Source organism: Macaca mulatta, chromosome 8 (genome assembly GCF_049350105.2).
Source record: "Macaca mulatta isolate MMU2019108-1 chromosome 8, T2T-MMU8v2.0, whole genome shotgun sequence".
In the NCBI taxonomy this organism is placed as follows: Eukaryota; Metazoa; Chordata; class Mammalia; order Primates; family Cercopithecidae; genus Macaca; species Macaca mulatta.
In genome coordinates, this window is record NC_133413.1 from 58,469,142 (window position 1) to 58,489,325 (window position 20,184).

General features: G+C 41.6%; 1 protein-coding gene across 4 annotated transcripts in view; it reads right to left on the bottom strand.

The window, feature by feature from the left end:
* The window catches only part of PRKDC (protein kinase, DNA-activated, catalytic subunit), a 189,868-nt gene that overhangs the window by 153,868 nt on the left and 15,816 nt on the right, over nucleotides 1-20,184 (bottom strand). For all 4 annotated transcript variants that reach the window (XM_015145330.3, XM_015145328.3, XM_015145329.3 and 1 more), the window contains exons 11-21: nucleotides 16,518-16,664; nucleotides 13,040-13,204; nucleotides 12,418-12,586; nucleotides 11,704-11,753; nucleotides 10,667-10,792; nucleotides 9,727-9,879; nucleotides 7,558-7,673; nucleotides 6,730-6,889; nucleotides 5,962-6,048; nucleotides 4,666-4,785; nucleotides 4,108-4,267 (exon numbers count right to left, since the gene is read on the bottom strand). In XM_015145330.3, the coding sequence (XP_015000816.2) occupies nucleotides 4,108-4,267; nucleotides 4,666-4,785; nucleotides 5,962-6,048; nucleotides 6,730-6,889; nucleotides 7,558-7,673; nucleotides 9,727-9,879; nucleotides 10,667-10,792; nucleotides 11,704-11,753; nucleotides 12,418-12,586; nucleotides 13,040-13,204; nucleotides 16,518-16,664 (1,453 nt within the window). The remainder of the gene's footprint in view (nucleotides 1-4,107; nucleotides 4,268-4,665; nucleotides 4,786-5,961; nucleotides 6,049-6,729; nucleotides 6,890-7,557; nucleotides 7,674-9,726; nucleotides 9,880-10,666; nucleotides 10,793-11,703; nucleotides 11,754-12,417; nucleotides 12,587-13,039; nucleotides 13,205-16,517; nucleotides 16,665-20,184) is intronic.

Genomic DNA, 20,184 nt, shown 5'->3' on the forward strand with positions numbered 1-20,184 from the left:
TCAGTCAGCAAAGAGACAGGAACCTTGGTTCTCCAATCACATGGAACTGAATCCTGCCAACAACCTCAATGGGGAGTGAACAAACCTGGCCTAGCCAACACCTTGATTTCAGTCATATGACTGAACAGAGAACCCAGCTGAGCCCATCTGGACTTGTGTCCTACAAATCTATGAAATAATCATTGGGTGCTATTTTAAGCTAAGTTTATAACAACTTATTACACACCAAACAAACAAAAAACCACTAGGAAACTTTAACTCACTCATTTTACTTATTTATATCTGTATATGCTCACTGCTTCCTATTTGATTACATGGGTTATAATGTTTCTAAAGTTATTTATTTTGATGCTCAAATCATCACTAATTTTGCCTGTGACATTTCCCCCATCATGCTTTTAACAGGTCCTTACTTTCTGGATGTTCTATAAAACACAGTATTCTGGGTTCATAACATATTTTCCTGGCCCCAGGTTGGAACCAAGGAGTCCTGGTTCCATTAATGGAAAATGAGGTGTGGGTCTGGGCATGGTAGCTCACGCCTGTAATCCCAGCACTTTGGGAGGCCAAGGTGGGTAGATCACTTGAGGTCAGGAGCTCGAGACCAGTCTGGTCAACACAGTGAGACCTCAACTCTACTAAAAATACAAAAATTAGCTGGGCGTGGTGGTGCATGACTGTAGTCTCAACTACTTGGAAGGCTGAGGTGGAAGGATCAGTTGAAACCAGCAGGCAGAGGTTTTAGTGAGCCAAGATCATGCCACTGCACTCCTGCCTGGGCAACAGAGTGAGACTCTGTCTCAAAAAATTAATAATAAAAAGAAAAAGAAAATGAGATTTGGAGGCCATGACCTGGGTGCCAAGTTTGCCTGTTACTATTCAGGTACCACACTCCTAGGCAGGTGCCTTCAGAGGTCAGAGTATATGTAACACACAAACACACACACACTCTCTCTCTCGGTCCTATTTCCACATTTATTTAGATGCATCCATATGTGAACACACATATATAACTGGGGAGACGCAGAGGGAGGAGGAGGACAACGGGTTCACACTGATATACCCATTTCCAATGCAGCTCCACAGTGTCCATTCCAATTTCCTGTCTTTCTGTATTTGTAGCTCACTCCAACATGAGAAACCTAGTTTCCCTTACTCTCAATGAATTTACGTATTTGTTCAATCCCCTGTGTGTAACCAAACTACTACCTCCATCACCCTCCTGGGTGCACCCCGACATCCCAGACAGCTGTCCCAACACGTGGGTGCCTCATCTGGCTTGGGTAAACCCCATGCCAGGTCACCCCGTGGGGGATGACCTCCTCACGCCCTCGGGAGCACCTGGGACCTCCCCCTGCCCAGCATCTACCTTCCTCTGTACCACCTAAAGGCCTCAGGACTGATCACTTTAGGAAGTGGAGTGTGGAATGCCTCAAATTACTAACTCACAAGAGGGAAAAATAGTAACTCGATGACCACAAAAAGATGATGCAAACACTGACCAAATGGTTAGAGTGGAAACAACCAGCAAAGACACCAAGGGTCCTGAAGAGGACCCAGGGTCTGTCAAAAAGGCATAGCCCAAAACTCACCAAGAGGAAACATCAGACAAACCCACATGGAAGGACACTGTTCAAACTAACTGGCCTGCAGTCTTCAAAAATGACAAATCGTAAGAACTAAGAAAGGTTGAAGAACTATCCCACATTAAAGCCTAAAGAGTTACAACTAAAAGTAACACATGATCCTACACTGAATTCTAAACCAGGAAAAATGCAGCTAAAAAAATAAATTAACAGGGCAAGTGAAAAATGTGCCTATTGACTGTTACTTGGAAGAATATGTATCCATGTTATCTTTCCTGATTTTGATAATAATACTGTTGTTATGTAAAAATGTTCTCACTCTTAAGAAATATACAATGGGCCGGGCGCGGTGGCTCAAGCCTGTAATCCCAGCACTTTGGGAGGCCGAGACGGGCGGATCACGAGGTCAGGAGATCGAGACCATCGTGGCTAACACGGTGAAACCCCGTCTCTACTAAAAAATACAAAAAACTAGCCCGGCGAGGTGGCGGGCGCCTGTAGTCCCAGCTACTCGGGAGTCTGAGGCAGGAGAATGGCATAAACCCGGGAGGCGGAGCTTGCAGTGAGCTGAGATCCGGCCACTGCACTCCAGCCTGGGCGACAGAGCGAGACTCCGTCTCAAAAAACAAACAAACAAACAAACAAATAAATAAATAAATAAATAAATAAATAAATGAAATATACAATGAAGTCTTCAAGATCTATGACACCTTCAGCTTATTCACAAACAGTTCCGAAAAAAATGTCCCATGTAAATGTAAAAACATGCACAAACACACAATAGAGAAAGTACAGGCGATAACATAAATGGTACAAAATCTTAATAACTGGTGAATCCAGAGAGAACTCATAGAGTTCTTTTTACTGTTACTGCAACTGTTCTGGAAGTTTGATATATCAAAAAAAGTTATTAAAACACTAATTTTCATCTCTAACATGATAGATTTTGTTTTGTCACCTAATGTTGCTTACTTTCTGTTTTTCTCAAGGATCGAATAATCCAGATAGAGTATATGTTTAACAGGCAAATCCTTTTTTTTTTTTTTTTTTTTTTTTGAGATGGAGTCTCGCTCTGTCGCCCAGGCTGGAGTGCAGTGGCCGGATCTCAGCTCACTGCAAGCTTCGCCTCCCGGGTTCATGCCATTCTCAAGTCTCAGCCTCCCGAGTAGCTGGAACTACAGGTGACCGCCACCTTGCCCGGCTAGTTTTTTTTTTGTATATTTTAGTAGAGACGGGGTTTCACCGTGTTAGCCAGGATGGTCTCAATCTCCTGACCTCGTGATCCGCCCGTCTAGGCCTCCCAAAGTGCTGGGATTACAGGCTTGAGCCACCGCGCCCGGCCCAGGCAAATCCTTTAAAACAATCACAGTAACTTCCTTTATTAATCTAATACAAATCTTTTCAATGAGTTAATTAACAGAACTCAAAAAAGAAAATTAAATACTACAAAGATATATGCTATCGGATACATTCATTTTACTAAGTGATGTATTTGTCACGAACACTCAAATTATGGCACTCCTTACATAAATGTGAATTTTAAAAGCTATAAAGATCAACTAGTTTGTAATTTTGGTCTCTAAAACATACTTGTTATTACAATCTGTAAAAAAAAATTGTGACTTTTCTTCATGAACTCTGCATATGTACCGCGGATGTCACAAAAACCAGACACAGTGCATGAAATCTGTCACACAACTTTTACTTAATGTTTCCAAGCCAGTAAGATTTAACAATAAAATAACGATTTATATAAGTAAAACCTCACAATTTTTTTTCTGTATTTCTTTTTTTGGCCTCATGAAGGAAAAAACCTTACAAATTAATACTTGACTTCTACTTTGAAGATAGTAAAGCTTAAATTCTTACAAATACTTCAGTCTTTCTCCCAATGGAATCTGTTCGCTTGCATTGGATGACAAGGTCTCTTTTCACTCCAGTTTAAGTAAGTCTGTGCCCCATCCCAACTCTTAAGTCCTACTTTTTTTCTTGACTAGTAATATTTTTACCTGGACAGATAATTTTTTCCTTTGACTCTTTTCCCAAACCTATTTTTTCTATGATGACACTTTTTTCCCAATTCTTAATTAGCTACCCTTAGTGTGCTTCATCAGCTATGTTTTAAAAAGCAATAAAAATCTAGTGAAAGTAAAAATACAAAATCACTATTGAATTTTCTGAAGTTTTTAATTCCTCACTGATTTATTCAACAAATTTTTTTGCAAAGCAGTGTATTAGGAGCCATAAAAATTTAAAGGTATTTAAGACAGTCCTTGTCTTTGAAGATTTTATAAATCTTAGTAAGCTATAAGGGAGTAAATGAAAAATATTTTTAATACCTCAACTATATTTATCACAATTAGAGTCAGAGAAATTAGGGAAATTACAAAAATAGCAATCAAACATATTTTGAACACGTTGGGTTTACATTTCAGAAGTTGCAAAAATACAGTCCTACCTATTATAGTTATTCCATTTCCATTTTAATTACAATACACATCGTAATTCTTCTAAACCTTACCTGACAAGGCTGAAGTCTTCAGGTAGCCATCCAGGCAGGGGAGAATGTCTTTGTAATAAGGCTGCATTACATGTCTGTCGATATAAATTGACCATTCTTCTAGAGCATTCAGGCCTACTTCTGCCAAGGGGGTATAGCTCAGGCCCAGTTTGAAAGCCATCTGTATGTTAACACAAACAAGTTAAACTAAAACATAAGAAATAAAAGATTTAAAGGAAAAAAAACACCATGTAATTGTGGTTTCTAATGAATACACCTTTTTATTGCTGGACACCCGACACTGCTGGAGTGTGCAGTCCAGGTAATTAGGAGGAAAGCAAGCAGCTGTCTCTGTGGCTGTGGTATACCGCAGCCTTTCAAGACACACAGGTTTAACTCTCACATCGACCTCCAAGTGCAGTTCAGAGTCACCAAGGGTCTAAGTCCCAAAGCCAGTAAGTGGCAGAAACAGACCCTGACCCGGGTACGCCTGTGAGGAAACGCTTGCTGGGACTGCCTTGGCAAGAGCGTGGTGTTTCCATGTGCTCTGGGACTCACAACAGTCAAGACAACACCTACCTGCAGCGCAGGAATGTAGGCTCTAATATCGAGTTCGATGATGTCATGTGGCAGGGACAGAAGAAAGGTCAAACAGGAGGCCAAAAGTTCATCTTTGTATTGCTTCATTTTAACTGCCACCTTAACAAGAAAGAAGACAATAATGTATATCTGAATAGAGCCTACATTTGAAAATCAACTAAAAAGAATTTGCCCTATTCTCAAATACAAAAATGGGCATGTAGTCTTTATTGACATGACCACATTCACTTACAAATTACACACTAACCTCCAGGAAAGTTAATTTGTTGAAATGCTTAATACCTACTACATGGAAAAACAAGAATCTATTTCATTTTGAGTTGTCATCACTCAATTGAATTACGCTAAGAGAGCTCGAGGGCCTTTTTTTTTTTGTAAGATAGAGTCGTGCTGCCACCCAGGCGAGTGCAGTGGTGCAACTCGGCTCACTGCAACCTCTGCCATCCTTCAAGCGGTTCTCCTGCCTCGGCCTCCCAAGTAGCTGGAATTAAAGGCACTCATCACCACATCTGGCTAATTTTTTGTATTTTTAATAGAGATGGGATTTCACCATGTTGGCCAGGCTGGTCTTGAACTCCTGCCCTCAAGTGATCCACCCACCTTGGCCTCCCAAAGTGCTAGGATTAAAGGCTTGAGCCACCATGCCTGAATGAGGGACTTTTGAAGCAAAATAACTTCCTCTACTAGTTTTTTTAGGACCTCACTCCCACTCTAGATTTAGCAAACACACTTTTGTTTTTATTTTTATTTATTTATTTATTTGAGACACAGTCTCGCTCTGTTTCCCAGGCTGGAGTGCAGTGGCACTATCTTGGCTCACTGCAACCTCCATCTCCCAGGTTCAAGCAATTCTCCTCCCCCAGTCTCCTGACCCGACACAATTCTTTTTTTTTTTTGAGACAGAGTCTCACTGTGTCGCCCAGGCTGGAGCAGTGGCACAATCTCAGGTCACTGCAACCTCTGCCTCCGGGGTTCAAGTGGTTCTCCTGCCTCAGCCTCCTGAGGAGCTGGGATTACAGGCGTGCACCACCACGCCAGAATAATTTTTGTATTTTTAGTAGAGACGTGGTTTCATTACGTTGGTCAGGCTAGTCTCAAACTCCTGACCTTGTGATCCGCCCACCTCAGCCTCCCAAAGTGCTGGGATTAGGGCATGAGCCACCACACCCAGCCCCAATTCTTAAAATAATTATTTATGATCACTAGGATTTTTTCAATAAACATTCATTTAAAAATAGTTCATGATAACACTAAAATAAATCATTTAAAAATTACCTCTTTGCCAAATTTCACAAATAAAGCAAAGCAAGAATGCTTTTCTGGGTCTTCAGGAGAGTGTTTCAGACTCTTTGGACTAACTCCCTGTCAAAAAAACAGCAAGTTAGTACACTGAACAAGAATCAGGAGACTGTATCCTAATCCAGTGGTTCCCAGCCTGTCTTCAGAGGGGTGAATCCATTTCAAGTTACCAACATCCAATGAAGACAGGAGAGAGAATCAACTCTGCAGACATTTCAAGGCACAGGCCAGTCAGAACAAGAGGAGGGAAGGTGGCGGCTAGTGAGAAGCCATGGACACAACTAAGTCCATTCCCTCTTTCTCATCTCACCCTGTAATTCCCAGGTGGGCTCATCACGTGACTGACTGAAGCGTCCAGAATGCTAATCCAGTTGTTCTCAAACTTCACTAGGTGCCAGAATCACCTGGTAGCTCCTAGCACAGGTGGCAGAGCCCTGCCCCCAGGGTTTCTGATGCAGGAAGCAATGCTCAAGGCTGCTGGTCCTGGGACCACACTTTGAAAGGCCTTGTTAATCTTACATAATTAGCCAGGGCAAAAAATTAGCATCAGGGCAAAAAATGCTGCTAGCTTTTTAGAGTGCTATCCAACTGCCAGCCACTCACATATCAATTTTTTAAAACACATATAATAAAATTAGTAGACTTTAAAACTGCATAGGCCACAATCACATATTTTATGATACATTTATATAAACTCATAACCTAAAAAAATGCAAGATTCAACGTCCTGCAAAAAAGACTCACCTCGAAATATTTTATTTTCTTGGCATTTCTTACTGTAATAGAAAGCAATTTGTAGAAACCACTGATGAGGGGCAACCTTGTAGACTGTAAAATTAATTCATATGAAAATGAGTACACCCATGGTTCAAAAAATTCTGCTTGTTTCTCAGGGAGAATCTCTCTGTAAAAACAAATTAGAAATCAAAGGTAGAAATTTTTATCATACTGATCTTAAAATTATAAGGGACACAAATAACTAAGCTACAATTCCATTGCATAACATTTTCAGGTATCCTAAAATGTTTAGTTATATCTATAATCCATTTTTCTCTACCTGAGGATCTTTTAAACATAAAAAATAATGAAAACTGTAAGCTAGGACACTTACATACATTTTTAAAAATCTATATAATCAATTATAAAGTTTGTCTTTTATTATTTCTTTTCTTTTTTTTTTTTTTGAGATGGAGTCTCGCTCTGTGGCCCAGGCTAGAGTGCTGTGGCGCAATCTCGGCTCACTGCAAGCTCTGCCTCCCAGGTTCACGCCATTCTCCTGCCTCAGCCTCCCAAGTAGCTGGGACTACAGATGCCCGCCACTATGCCCAGCTAATTTTTTATATTTTTAGTAGAGACCGGGTTTCACTGTGTTAGCAGGTGAAACCGATGATCTCGATCTCCTGACCTCGTGATCTGCCCACCTCGGCCTCCCAAAGTGCTGGGATTATAGGCGTGAGCCATTGCGCCCGGCCTATTATTTCATTTCTTGTATCTACATAAGGGATTTCCTATATTACAGCCAATAAGTAACAATCATTTTCATTCTTAAATAATTAGAATTTTACAAAATACCTGCAAAATTCCACCAGGTTAATGAAAGCCGAAAAATCTTTAGGTTTAGCCGGATGCAAGTTAGCCGCTGGATCTGAAGTCGGGATCATCCAAACACCAGGAGCCTCATCTCCGTTCTTAAAGAGTAATTGTAGCAAAGAAACATTGTACCATTCAATCACCAATCACTCAACAAATAACTTTCCAACTGACTTCATGGTCAAGGCCTGATGCTATGAAGAAAGAATGCAACAGCAAGAAAGACCAAGATGGGTGCTCAAGAGCTATGGTCTGATAAGAAGTGCAGGACTTGCAGAAAGCGTTAACCAAAAGGACTCTCGGGAAGTGATGAGAGAATGGGACAAATAGAAAAATGCCAAGGGTGGGCAGCACTTCTTGAGGGAGCTAGCAGTAATGCCTTGACAGAGACAGATTTTTAACAGGTGACCTAGAGATTTCAAGTGAAGAAACAGAGAAATAGAGGAATTATTAACAGTATTAAGAAAGATAAATGAAAAATATGGTGTTTTGGAAGTGCACGAAGATCAGTTTTAAACATGCTAAGTTTGTGTCACCAAATTTGTGTTACCAAACACAACTGTGTATTCAAATTAAAATGTTGCACAAGTAGCTAGAAATAGACAGCAGAAACCAATAAGGGAGGAGGAGACTGGAGATCAAACACATCTGGGAAGTGCTAACAGGTGGTTGTTGATCTGTTGGAACCAAGTTGGAAGGGCAGGGAACAGAGGAGAAAGGGAAGCCACTGAAGATAGCAATGAACACACACGTGTTCTAAAATGCAGGTCTGTCAGCTGACACAGTTCGAGGAAGTCCCTTTGGGCAAGTTTTTTTTTTTAATAAAATTATTTTAGACATATGCAAAGCACAAGAGCAATAAAGCACACATCAATGTTACTACCTATCATTCAGCATGAAAAAGAGAATACTGCAAGTACAACAAAGCTGATGTGACCACGGGTTTGCACCATTTTCCCTTCATGTTTCCTCTGCACATTCTCCCCATTACCTCTTGTCTAACTTCTCAGGACTGCAGGGGAGGTACTGACACGTGAACTCGAATCAGCACAATCTAGTCTGAAACAATCACTGCAGTCGAAAGCAAGTGAGATGCCTCCCCAGGATCTCAGTTCTTTCTCGTCAGCCTAATTACCATGGAGTCCAGTTACCACCAATGCCTCAGACAAGAGCAGGGCAGCTCCAGGCTGGTGGCCTTAAGCCATGACTTACCCTTTTTTTTCTGAGACAGAGTCTCGCTCTGTCACCTAGGCTGTAGCACAGTGGCACCATCTCGGCTCACTGCGAGCTCTGCCTCTGGGGTTCACGCCATTCTCCTGCCTCTGCCTCCTGAGTAGCTGGGATTAGGGCGCCCGCCGCCACACCTGGCTAATTTTTTTTTTTGAGACAGTCTCTGTCGCCCAGGCTGGAGTGCAGTAGCGTGATCTCGGCTCAATGCAAGCTCCGCCTCCTGGGTTCATGCCATTCTCCTGCCTCAGCCTCCCAAGTAGATGGGACTACAGGTGCCCGCCACCATGCCTGCCTAATTTTTTGTATTTTTAGTAGAGACAGGGCTTCACCGTGTTAGCCAGGATGGTCCCGATCTCCTGACCTTGTGATCCACCCACCTCAGCCTCCCAAAGTGCTGGGATTACAGGTGTGAGCCACCGCACCAGGCCTAAGCCACGACGTATCTTTAATCCAGGCTAGGAAAATTATGTGCAAAAAAAAGGGAGGGCATTTTCTTATTTCTCTTCCTATTATCTATACTCTTCTATCTCAGGAACACATTTAACACCTTGTACCACAAGTTTCCTTAACTATAAACAAGAGCAACCCCAGGTTTCCCTATCCTACACAAAGTCATTTCTACATAAGATTTCTGTCACTGTTTACTATTGCTAAGGAATAAGAAACAAATGAGCCTAGTAAATAACTTTTACAAAAAAAAAAATTAACATACATAAATTACTTTTTGAACCATCTAGTAATAACATTTTCTATACAATAGGTTATATCCAACAGAAATGCATCAATGGCACATAATAATCCTGAAGAACCAAATTTCCTCCAGTCCTCCTCTACAAATGTGCTATTATCCCCTAAATATTTATATGCAAAGACAGTTGATACAAAAATGATGAAAAATTACTACTAATAAAAATTTCTAACCTCTTGTTCCCCAACAGTCTGTGTTTGTAGTGTAAGATCCAATTTCTCAACAATCTTCAAAACGGATTTTACAAATTCATCATAAAGTAAATGATTCAGACTTTCACTGGAGGAATTCACAGAGAAAAATGCTTCATCTGCTAAAATAGAATCCTTTAAATAAAAAAAAAACAATAAACTTCAAAATCTTGTGCAAAAAAGTATTAGTATGAGTATTTTATAAACATTAAGACACATATACAGATATATTTGCCGATTTGGGTATTATGGAAACAGTGATGATAAACTGTAGCAGATTTACCTGGAAGTTTTCAAGTTGCAAGTTACCTTCCTAAATTATTATAATAGCATTATTTCAGTCAGATATCATTTATCCAGTCATGTAACAAATACTTACTCTGTATATAGTGGTAAGTGAGAAGATTTAGGCAAATCCTTGTCAAAGCATTTACCCCAATTAATTTGTGGATGTGTATGCATAAACACAAATATGTGTAATATGCATCTACAGACACTATGTCTGTGTACATGTAAGGACATGCACGTATACTTATGTGCATACATAATATGCACACATATACAAACATACACATATATACATATATACAAATACATATATATCCATCCTCAGACTGGACCTGTTAGGAGGAACAGCTTAGCATGAGCTGTACCATCTCGCTATTTAAAATTAAAATAAGGACGCAGCAACAGTAACTAATGAATGTTAAAGGAATTCTATGTCTGTGTTTCTTTCAATTCATTTATTTCTACTCTCATTCTAACTTCCTGATTCATAGCTTTAATTTTTTATTTTTGAAGTACAGTTTTAAATTTTTGAAAGTTAGTAAAATATAATTCTGATATGTCTTATGTCTAAACTATGAAGACTAATAATAGAGGAAGTGAGGTACATTTATGGCTTTCAAATGGTAAACATTACCATCATCTGGTCAGAGGTCAGGAGATGTCTGAAGAGATCCACGTAGTCTTTGTATGTGGGCACCTTCCATTTGCCAGTTCTGACTTCCCCTGAAGCACGGTAGTCTTCAGATTCAGACTCGGGGCCCTGGTCAGAAAGACAGCATGACAATGTGTAATGATGGATTCTCAGAAGCAGCACTACTGCCAGAACATGCTGGTTTTCGGAATTTTCTAAATTAAACTGCCACCCGTAGGAGACCATATAATTAAGGAAGACACTGTATTATAAAAGCATAATTTAAAAAGCTGAGGTCAGGTGCGGTGGCTCATACCTGTAATCCCAGCACTCTGGGAGGCCAAGGTGGGTGGATCACCTGAGGTCAAGAGCTCGAAACCAGCCTGGCTGACATGGCAAAATGTCTCTACTCTAAACACAAAAATTAGCTGGGCAAGGTGGCGGTCGCCTGTAATCCCAGCTACTCGGGAGGTTAAGGCAGGAGAATCGCTTGAACCTTGGAGGGGAAGGCTGCAGTGAGCCAAGATTGCGCCACTGCACTCCAGCCTGAATGATAGAGCGAGACTCTGTCTCAAAAAATAAACAAATAAATAAAAAGCTGAAAAATACATGATTCTTCTGTGACTAAAACTGTGATATACCAAGAAGTATTTCAATACAATATCCACTGAATGTGCTATAATAATCTTGCTTTCGTACACAGTTCCATCTTTCATCTCATCATATGTCCTATAATTTCTGGGAACTAAGATACGCCTCCCTCAGCAATCTGTCCTAGAGTTTCAAGAGAGAAAACATTTTCTGGTTTACGAAAATGTATAAAACCTAAAGTTATGCTTAAAGATGTTTCATACCTTAGAAGTGTATTTGCCTAACAAAATACAGAGGTATTATGTCCTATGCTTTTCAAAATGTAAGGCATTGCTAATAACTAAGAAAAGAACAGCCACTTTTGCAAAATTATATTCGAAAACCTCAGCAACATTCCTAACTTTCAGTGATAACAGATTAATTTTCTAAACATTAAATTCAGAATTTACCTTTGGAAGGACCACTGGTTTAGAACATATTCTGATTAAACCCTGATGCACTGAAAAAAGAAAAAAAAAACAAAAATGAAGGAAACACTGAAAAATAGAATCAAACGCTCAAAAAAAAAAAAAAAACCAGTCATTTTATTTTGGAACCCAACTTTACCTCTCAATTTATTTTCTAAGTTCATTAACAGCTTTAATTTTAAAACTTAAAATTATTGGCCAGGCGCGGTGGCTCGTGCCTGTAATCCCAACACTTTGGGAGGTCGAGGCAGGGGGATCAAAAGGTCAGGAGTTCAAGACCAGCCTAGCCAATATGGTGAAACCCTGTCTCTACTAAAACTACAAAAATTAGCCAGGCGTGGTGGCAGGCGCCTGTAAGTCCCAGCTACTCTGGAGGGTGAGGCAAGAGAATCACTTGAACCCAGGAGGCAGAGATTGCAGTGAACCAAGATTCCACCACTGCACTCCAGCCTGGGAGACAGAGCGAGACTCCTGTCTCCAAAAATAAAGAAAAAAAACCCAAAGACGTAAAACTATTAAAATTCAGAGGTAATAGGATGAAAAAAGGATGAGATTTTGGTCTACCAAAATTTAGGAGTTCATCAAAAGTTGTATCAAAGATACAAAAGAATTTGGTAAACAGATTCTCTTTACCTATATCAAATAATGTGTTAATTATCCAACATTACTCATAAAAACAATAAATTGCAAACTTACCCACAGTACTAATGCAATTCCTGAGAACTGGCCCTTTTGCTGCCAAAGCTAGGAACACCTTCACTATGGCTCTGCAACACACCAACTGCATTTTTGGACTGTACTGTGGGAAACTGTCTATCTGCATCACCACAAGGTGCTCCAGAACTGGAGTATACACCTCAGGAACCTACCGGAAATAATTAGCAAACCGTGAGTTAGAGGAGGGAATCAATGAATACAGGAATAATACAAATATTCTAAGTAATTACAACCGAATTAGACACTTGTTTAAAAAAAACATGGTTTGTCATCTAACCTGCTGCTTAACATTTATTACTGTGATTGCCTTAAAAAAAAAAAAAACACACACACACAGTAAAAATTGTCTTGAGGTGCAATTCTATCCCAAGCAACAATTCCAAATCTTTCAGAAAGATGGCAAGAGAAACAAATTTTTTTTTCCTGTTCTGGATAACAAAAAATCAAGTTTCATGACAATAATTGTATTGCCACAAAATACTAACTAAAACTGTCACATTGTTCCCAACAGTGCCTACACTAAATGTATTGTATGACTCCATCAAGTTATTTGAAGAAATGAAGATTAAATACTTAAAACTGTGCTGTTTAGTTCACTTACTGTGTCAAGGTACAGCAAGACACTAGCAACAGACTGGAGGAAGCTCGGCATCTGATAAACACGGTCGTCACCAGTGTCTGTCTGGGTGAGGAACATCTGCTTGCAACGCTGAATGAGCTCAACATACATGAAGTCAACATCTTTTGCGTTTATAACTTTGCAGGGCTTTAGAAAAGGGAAAACATAAGTTTTCATCAATCTTATCAAGATCAAAATAACGATATTTAAGGTGTCATGTTAAGCCATGTGATTATAAACACAAGTTTAATAAGGCTTTTTTTTTTTTTTTTTTTTGAGATGAACTTTTGCTCTTGTCCAGGCTGGAGTGCAATGGCATGATCTCGGCTCACCACAACCTCCACTTCCCGGGTTCAAGTGATTCTCCCACCTCAGCCTCCCGAATAGCTGGGATTACAGGCATAAGCCACCATGCCTGGCTAATTTTTTTTTCTTTTTTTGTATTGTTAAGTAGAAACAGGGTTTCTCCATGTTGCTCAGGCTGGTCTCGAACTCCTGACCTCAGGTGATCTGCCCACCTCAGCCTCCCAAAGTGCTCGGATTACAGGCGTGAGCCATAAGCTTTTTAATTAAGAAGAAATACAGATATAAAATACAGTATCTGCCCAGGTACAGTGGCCCATGCCTGTAATCCCAGCACTTTGGGAGGCCAAGGCGGGCAGATCACCTGAGGTCACGAGTTCAAGACCAGCCTGGCCACCATGGTGAAACCTCATCTCTAAAAACACACACACACACACACAAAAATTAGCCACGTGTGGTGGCGCACAACTGTAATCCCAGCTACTCAAGAGGCTGAGACATGAGAATCGCTTGAACCCGGGAAGTGGAGGTTGAAGTGAGCTGAGATCGCACCACTGCACTCCAGCCTGGGCAACAGTGAGGTTTCACCTCAATAAATAAATAAATAAAATATGGTATCTCATTATAAAGATGCTTTGTATAATAATATGTAGTCACATTTTCAATACTTATTCACACAGGAAGCATTTATTGGTTGTCAGCTATGTTCTAGGCACTGTTTAGACAGTGGGTACTGAGGACAAATGAAAGGCAGTCCTTGCCCCCAAGGCTGTCCATCTACAGGAGAGGCCAGGAGTCCATACATGACTGGAAGATGCTCCATGTCATGCTCCACACCACACCAGAGACATTTTTTCAAACTCACAAATGTGCTAATGCAATTGCTCAATTTCAGACTTTTCTAAGGCTTCTTTTCCAGGACTTCTGAATCCAGTCCAGACTCCCAGAGGATCTGATGGTGCACCTCGTTTCCCCTTTCCTGTCTATCATGCTCTAGCCACAGGGACAAGCTCAAGTGGGGGTAGATCACTGCGTAAAGGGAAAATCCCATGCGATCTTTTAGCTCAGAGCCTTCTGCCATTCTGTTTCTTCTGCCCTAAGCATATTTAAAGAAGGCAACAGAGACAAATGGAGATGAAGATTAAGAAAATGGGAATGGCTAGGCACGGTGGCTTACAGCTATAAGCCCAGTGCTTTGGGGACTGAGGCAGGAGGTTCGCTTGAAGCCAGGAGTTCAAGACCAGCCTGTGTAACAAAGTGAGATATCATCTCTACAAAAGATTAAAAAATTTGCTGGGCATGGTGGCTCATGCCTGTGGTCCCAGCTACTCGGGAAGTTAAGGCAGGAGGATCGCTTAGCCCTAGAAGTCAGGGCTGCAGTGAGTTATGATTGTACCGCTACACTCCAGCCTGAGAGGCAAAAAAGAAAAAGAAAAGAAAAAGGGAGAGGCCAGGAGCGGTGGCTCATGCCTGTAATCCCAGCACTTTGGGAGGCCAAGGTGGGCAGATGACCTGAGGTCGGGAGTTCAGGACCAGCCTCACCAACATGGAGAAACCCCGTCTCTACTAAAAATACAAAAATAAAATAGCCAGGCATGGTGGTGCATGCCTGTAATCTCAGCACTCGGGAGGCTGAGGCAGGAGAATTGCTCGAACCCGCGAGGTGAAGGTTGTGGTGAGCCGAGGTCATGCCATTGCACTCCAGACTGGGCAACAACAGCGAAACTCCAACTCAAAAATTAAAAAAAAAAAAAAAAGAAAGAAGAAAAAAAGGGAGAGATTATAGGAAGAAAAAGGAATTTAGTTGTCTTTTCTACAAAGCAGAAGTCATAGAGTTCCACTAAGAAGAAATAACTAGGGTTATTCTTAACATTTTTCTTTAAAAAAATTTTTAAAGAGAGATAGTGTCTTCGTTGCCCACATTGGAGTACAGTGGCTCGATCATAACTCACTGCCACCTCTGCCTCCTGAGTTCAAGAGATTCTCCTGCCTCAGTCTCCCAAGCAATTGGGATTACAGGTGCACGCCACCACACCCGGCTAATTTTTGTATTTTTAATAGAGAGAGGGCTTTATCACTTTGGCCAGGCTGGTCTCAAACCCCTGACCTCAGGTGATCTGCCCGCCTCAGCCCCGCAAGGTGGTGAGATTACAGGTGTGGGCTGCCACACCTAGCTAATATTCTTAAACATATCTCTTTCTGTCATATAAACTTTTTTTTTTTTTAACTTCTCTTTCTAAAACTGAGTGAAATCGGGCCGGGCGCGGTGGCTCAAGCCTGTAATCCCAGCACTTTGGGAGGCCGAGGCGGGCGGATCACAAGGTCAGGAGATCGAGACCACTGTGAAACCCCGTCTCTACTAAAAATACAAAAAATTAGCCGGGCGCGGTGGCGGGCGCCTGTAGTCCCAGCTACTCAGGAGGCTGAGGCAGGAGAATGGCGGGAACCCGGGAGGCGGAGCTTGCAGTGAGCGGAGATCGCGCCACTGCACTCCAGCCTGGGCAACAGCGTGAGACTCCGTCTCAAAAAAAAAAAAAAAACTGAGTGAAATCAACTACAATTTTACTTTAGGAATAAGGAGCAGCATAGTATAGAGGGGAAACGTGTTTCTACTCTTCACGCTTGGACTTATGCCTTGGTTCTGTCAATTCTGAGTCTCTTAACAAGTTTCCTAATTTCTCTGGGTCTCGGTTTGCTAATCTGTAAAACAGAGTAATACTCAGCTCCTAAGGGTTAGGAGAATTTGAGATAAACACATATAAAGAATTCTAGTACATAGTAGACAGTGAAGGAATCTTAACTGTTAATAAACAACACTAATACAGTGACCCTCACGATATGTGGGAGGGATTGGTTCCAGGCCTCCTCAGTATACCTAAATCCATGCATACTCAAGTCCCACAGTCACTCTGTGGAAGCCTCATATACAAAAAGTCAGCCCTCTATATAAGTTTCAAATCCAGCACACACTGTATTTTTGATCTGTATGGCAGAAAAATATCTGCATGTAAGTGGACCTGTGCAGTTCACGCCCACGTTATTCAAGGGTCTGCTGTATTGTTGCAAGTATTAGACACTACTCAAAATGCAATAAATTAGATTCCTTTAAACAATCACGTGAAACCAAGACAAAATAGAGTAAGTTAATGAGACATACTCCTGCAAAAAGTCCATATCCACGGATAGCAATAGATAACTCCTTGTTGTTCGAATCCACATTTCTGATGATTCCATAAAACTGCTCCATAAAGTACTGCAGTTTACTTTTATGCATTTCTGCATTTTTCGCCACCATATTAGAAACCTGCAAATACATAATATTTTGAAATATTTAATAGCAATGGAATCTTTACAAATACGGAAAAACTAGAACTGTTTAGATGCTACTAATGTACTATTATAGTCACACGCAATTGCTTTAAATCATAAAGACCCTTTGCTTCCATTTTGCTTAGTCTCTATCAGGTTCAGAAAAGTGTCTTAAATAAGGTTATGTGATACATTTTTCCTAGAGAAGGGACTAAGAGACCGAGGATACGCCTAAGCCTGAAAAGAAAAAAAAAACAGGTTTTGAAGTAAGATTATCTGAGGAAGCAAAGAGCAGTCTTTAGAGCTCACCTGTCACCCACACAGTAAAAGAGAGTTGTCAGGGGACCAGTGATTTCAGACGTCATCAATAAATACAGTTCAGAACAATCAGAATGACAAGACATCTCAGTTTTCAAAAAAATAAGCTACAAACTATAAAGCACAAATCAAGTGATGCAAGGGGAAAATGTCGTCTGAGAAGCAAATAGATCATTATTTACCAAACCAAGAGACAAGAGCCTAAATGCAAGAACTAATACAGGTATTCAGAGAGCATTCTCCATTTCAGCACAAAGACTGTCCAGAATAAGAATGGAAGGAATCTATCTAGACAATTATCAAAGACAGAAAAAAAAACCCACCTTCGGCCGGGCGCAGTGGCTCAAGCCTGTAATCCCAGCACTTTGGGAGGCCGAGACGGGTGGATCACGAGGTCAGGAGATGGAGACCATCCTGGCTAACACGGTGAAACCCCGTCTCTACTAAAAAATACAAAAAAAAAACTAGCCAGGCGAGGTGGCGGGCGCCTGTAGTCCCAGCTACTCGAGAGGCTGAGGGAGAAGAATGGCGTGAACCTGGGAGGCAGACCTTGCAGTGAGCTGCGATCCGACCACTGAACTCCAGCCTGGGCGACAGAGCGAGACTCTGTCTCAAAAAAAAAAAAAAACCCCACCTTCCATTGCCAATTTATCCATACACTTCCCAATCCCCCTAAAGCCACTAGGTCTTAGGGCGTGACCTTCGGGAACTTTGCTCCCTATTTGTTTTAGAAGAATGAAACATTGTATATACTGTTTCATAATTTACTTCTTCACAAAACATATTATAAATGTTTCTCAAGAAGTAAACAAACAACAATATCATTTTACTTAACTACAGAATACCAAATATTATATACGATAATGTGTAACCACCTAAACACTGCTAATTTTCTGTTATTGTATTCCCAGTAAGCATGTTTTTAATGCATCTTTATTCAACTATTTCCTGTATATAATATTAAAGACTCGAAAATAATTATTCAACAGTAGCAGAGGACAGATTAAAACATTATGGCTCATAAATATCATTATATATTACACTGCCACTGAAAATTAATCATACAGATGTCGGCCGGGCGCAGTAGCTCACACCTGTCATCCCAGCACTTTGGGAGGCCAAGAAGGGTGGATTACCTGAGGTCAGCCTGGCCAACATGCTGAAACCCTGTCTCTAATAAAAATACAAGGTCGGGCGTGGTGGCTCAGGCCTGTAATCCCAGCACTTTGGGAGGCCGAGACGGGTGGATCACGAGGTCAGGAGATCGAGACCATCCTGGCTAACACAGTGAAACCCCATCTCTACTAAAAAATACAAAAATGTAGCCAGGCGAGGTGGCGGGCGCCTGTAGTCCCAGCTACTCGGGAGGCTGAGGCAGTAGAATAGCGTAAACTCAGGAGGCGGAGCTTGCAGTGAGCTGAGATCCGGCCACTGCACTCCAGCCTGGGCGATAGAGCGAGACTCCGTCACAAAAAAAAAAAATACAAAAATTATCCAGGCACAGTGGCAGGTGCCTATAATCCCAGCTATTTGGGAGGCTGAGGCACGAGAATTGATTAAACGCAGGAGAGAGGTTGCAGTAACCCAAGCTCACGCCACTGCACTCCAGCCAGGGTGACAGAACAAAACTCCATCTCAAAAAAAAAAAACAAAAAACATATAGATGTCACTGTGAGGAAAATATATTCAACATAGAGGAAAATCTTAAGGCCAAAAAATTATGTATCCTTTATGTAAAGTCCTCTTTCCCTCTTCCTCTGTCCTCACTCCCTATTTTGAAGTAGGAGGGAAGGAGGGTCTCTCTCCTTGCTTGGGGCCTCAGGTCACAAGGGATGATCTAATAATGGGACTCATGGTGGGGCTGGCCACACCTGGTAACAATGTGACTCGGAATGGGAACTTTGGGTCACACAGAATCCTTGGAAGCTGAGACCCAACAACCCACTATGCCTACAGGGTGGGTCCCCAAGGGAAACCCCAAACACAGAGGTTTGGGGGAGCACCCAGTCAGTGCTCCACACATGCTGTCACACATGGATGCTGGGAAATGAATGCTGCCCTGACTCCGTGGGGATAGGACCAGGGAAGCTCCACATTTGGTACTTTCTTAGTCTCTACACCATGTGCTGCTTCCTTTGGTTGATTTTTATCTGGGCCCTTTAGATGTAATAAACCATAGCTGTATCAAATTTGAGGGTGTATTGGAAACTCCCAAACTTGCAACAGGTATCAGTGCTGAAGGCAGCATTGAGGATAGTTCTCTTGAACTTCTCCCCTGACTAAGCTCGTACAACTTTCTCACGAGATTAGCAGGTAGAATATATTTCCTCAATGAAACTCTAAAATCTATTCAATGTAGTTTTTGTTAAGAATTGGAGTGGGGAACTGAAAAGTCTCTGGCAAGGATGTGAAACAGAGATGTCTGCGTGGTTCATTAAAGACAACCAGCGCAGTGGAGGGAGGGCTGGCGGGCTTCCCTGCGGGCCCATGCCCCACTCAGCCCTGTGCTAGGAAAGGCAGGCCATCACTAGGGAACAAGGCCCCAGGGGTGCCACCAGGGATGACCCCTCTGCACACATCCCAGACACTCCTCCTTGCTAACAAAGCATGAAATTCTGTCAAGATGTTTATTGCAGTAAATGTTCACTGAGATGCAAACATATTCATATGAATCAGTAAAAAGTAATTCCTCAGATTTTTATTTCCCTTAGCAACTAAGGCCAGCCAAGTTCAGCGAAACAGAAGTTTTATGAGGAGGACCAAGAAGAGGTAACCTAAAAGCCAAGAGTGACTTCAGGGAGAATACAGTCTGACAGGAAGGCCAAGTACAGACAGCAGGGAGGCTAAGGAGGCAAGAGGGACAGGCGACAGAGGCAGGGGCCAAAGACAAGACCCATTGGCTCAGTTTTTTGGGAGGCAGGCCCAGACCTAAAAAAAGGATGGCAGTGCTCTCTCTTCTCCTTCCACACATCCTGGCTGTGACTCTCAAGCTAACACAACTGCAACACTGTTCACACAGGTTTGCAAGGATACCCTGTGAATGCAGTTACTGTTTACCCATGTATATAGCAGGGCCCCTAAGAAAACGTTTATTGTGAATCTCCAGTCCTTTCCCTCAGAGCAACCCCAGAAGTCCACTTCCTTAGTGGCCAGGCCCCTGCGGACATCTCTGGAAGCCCAGGATATCCTGGAGACCA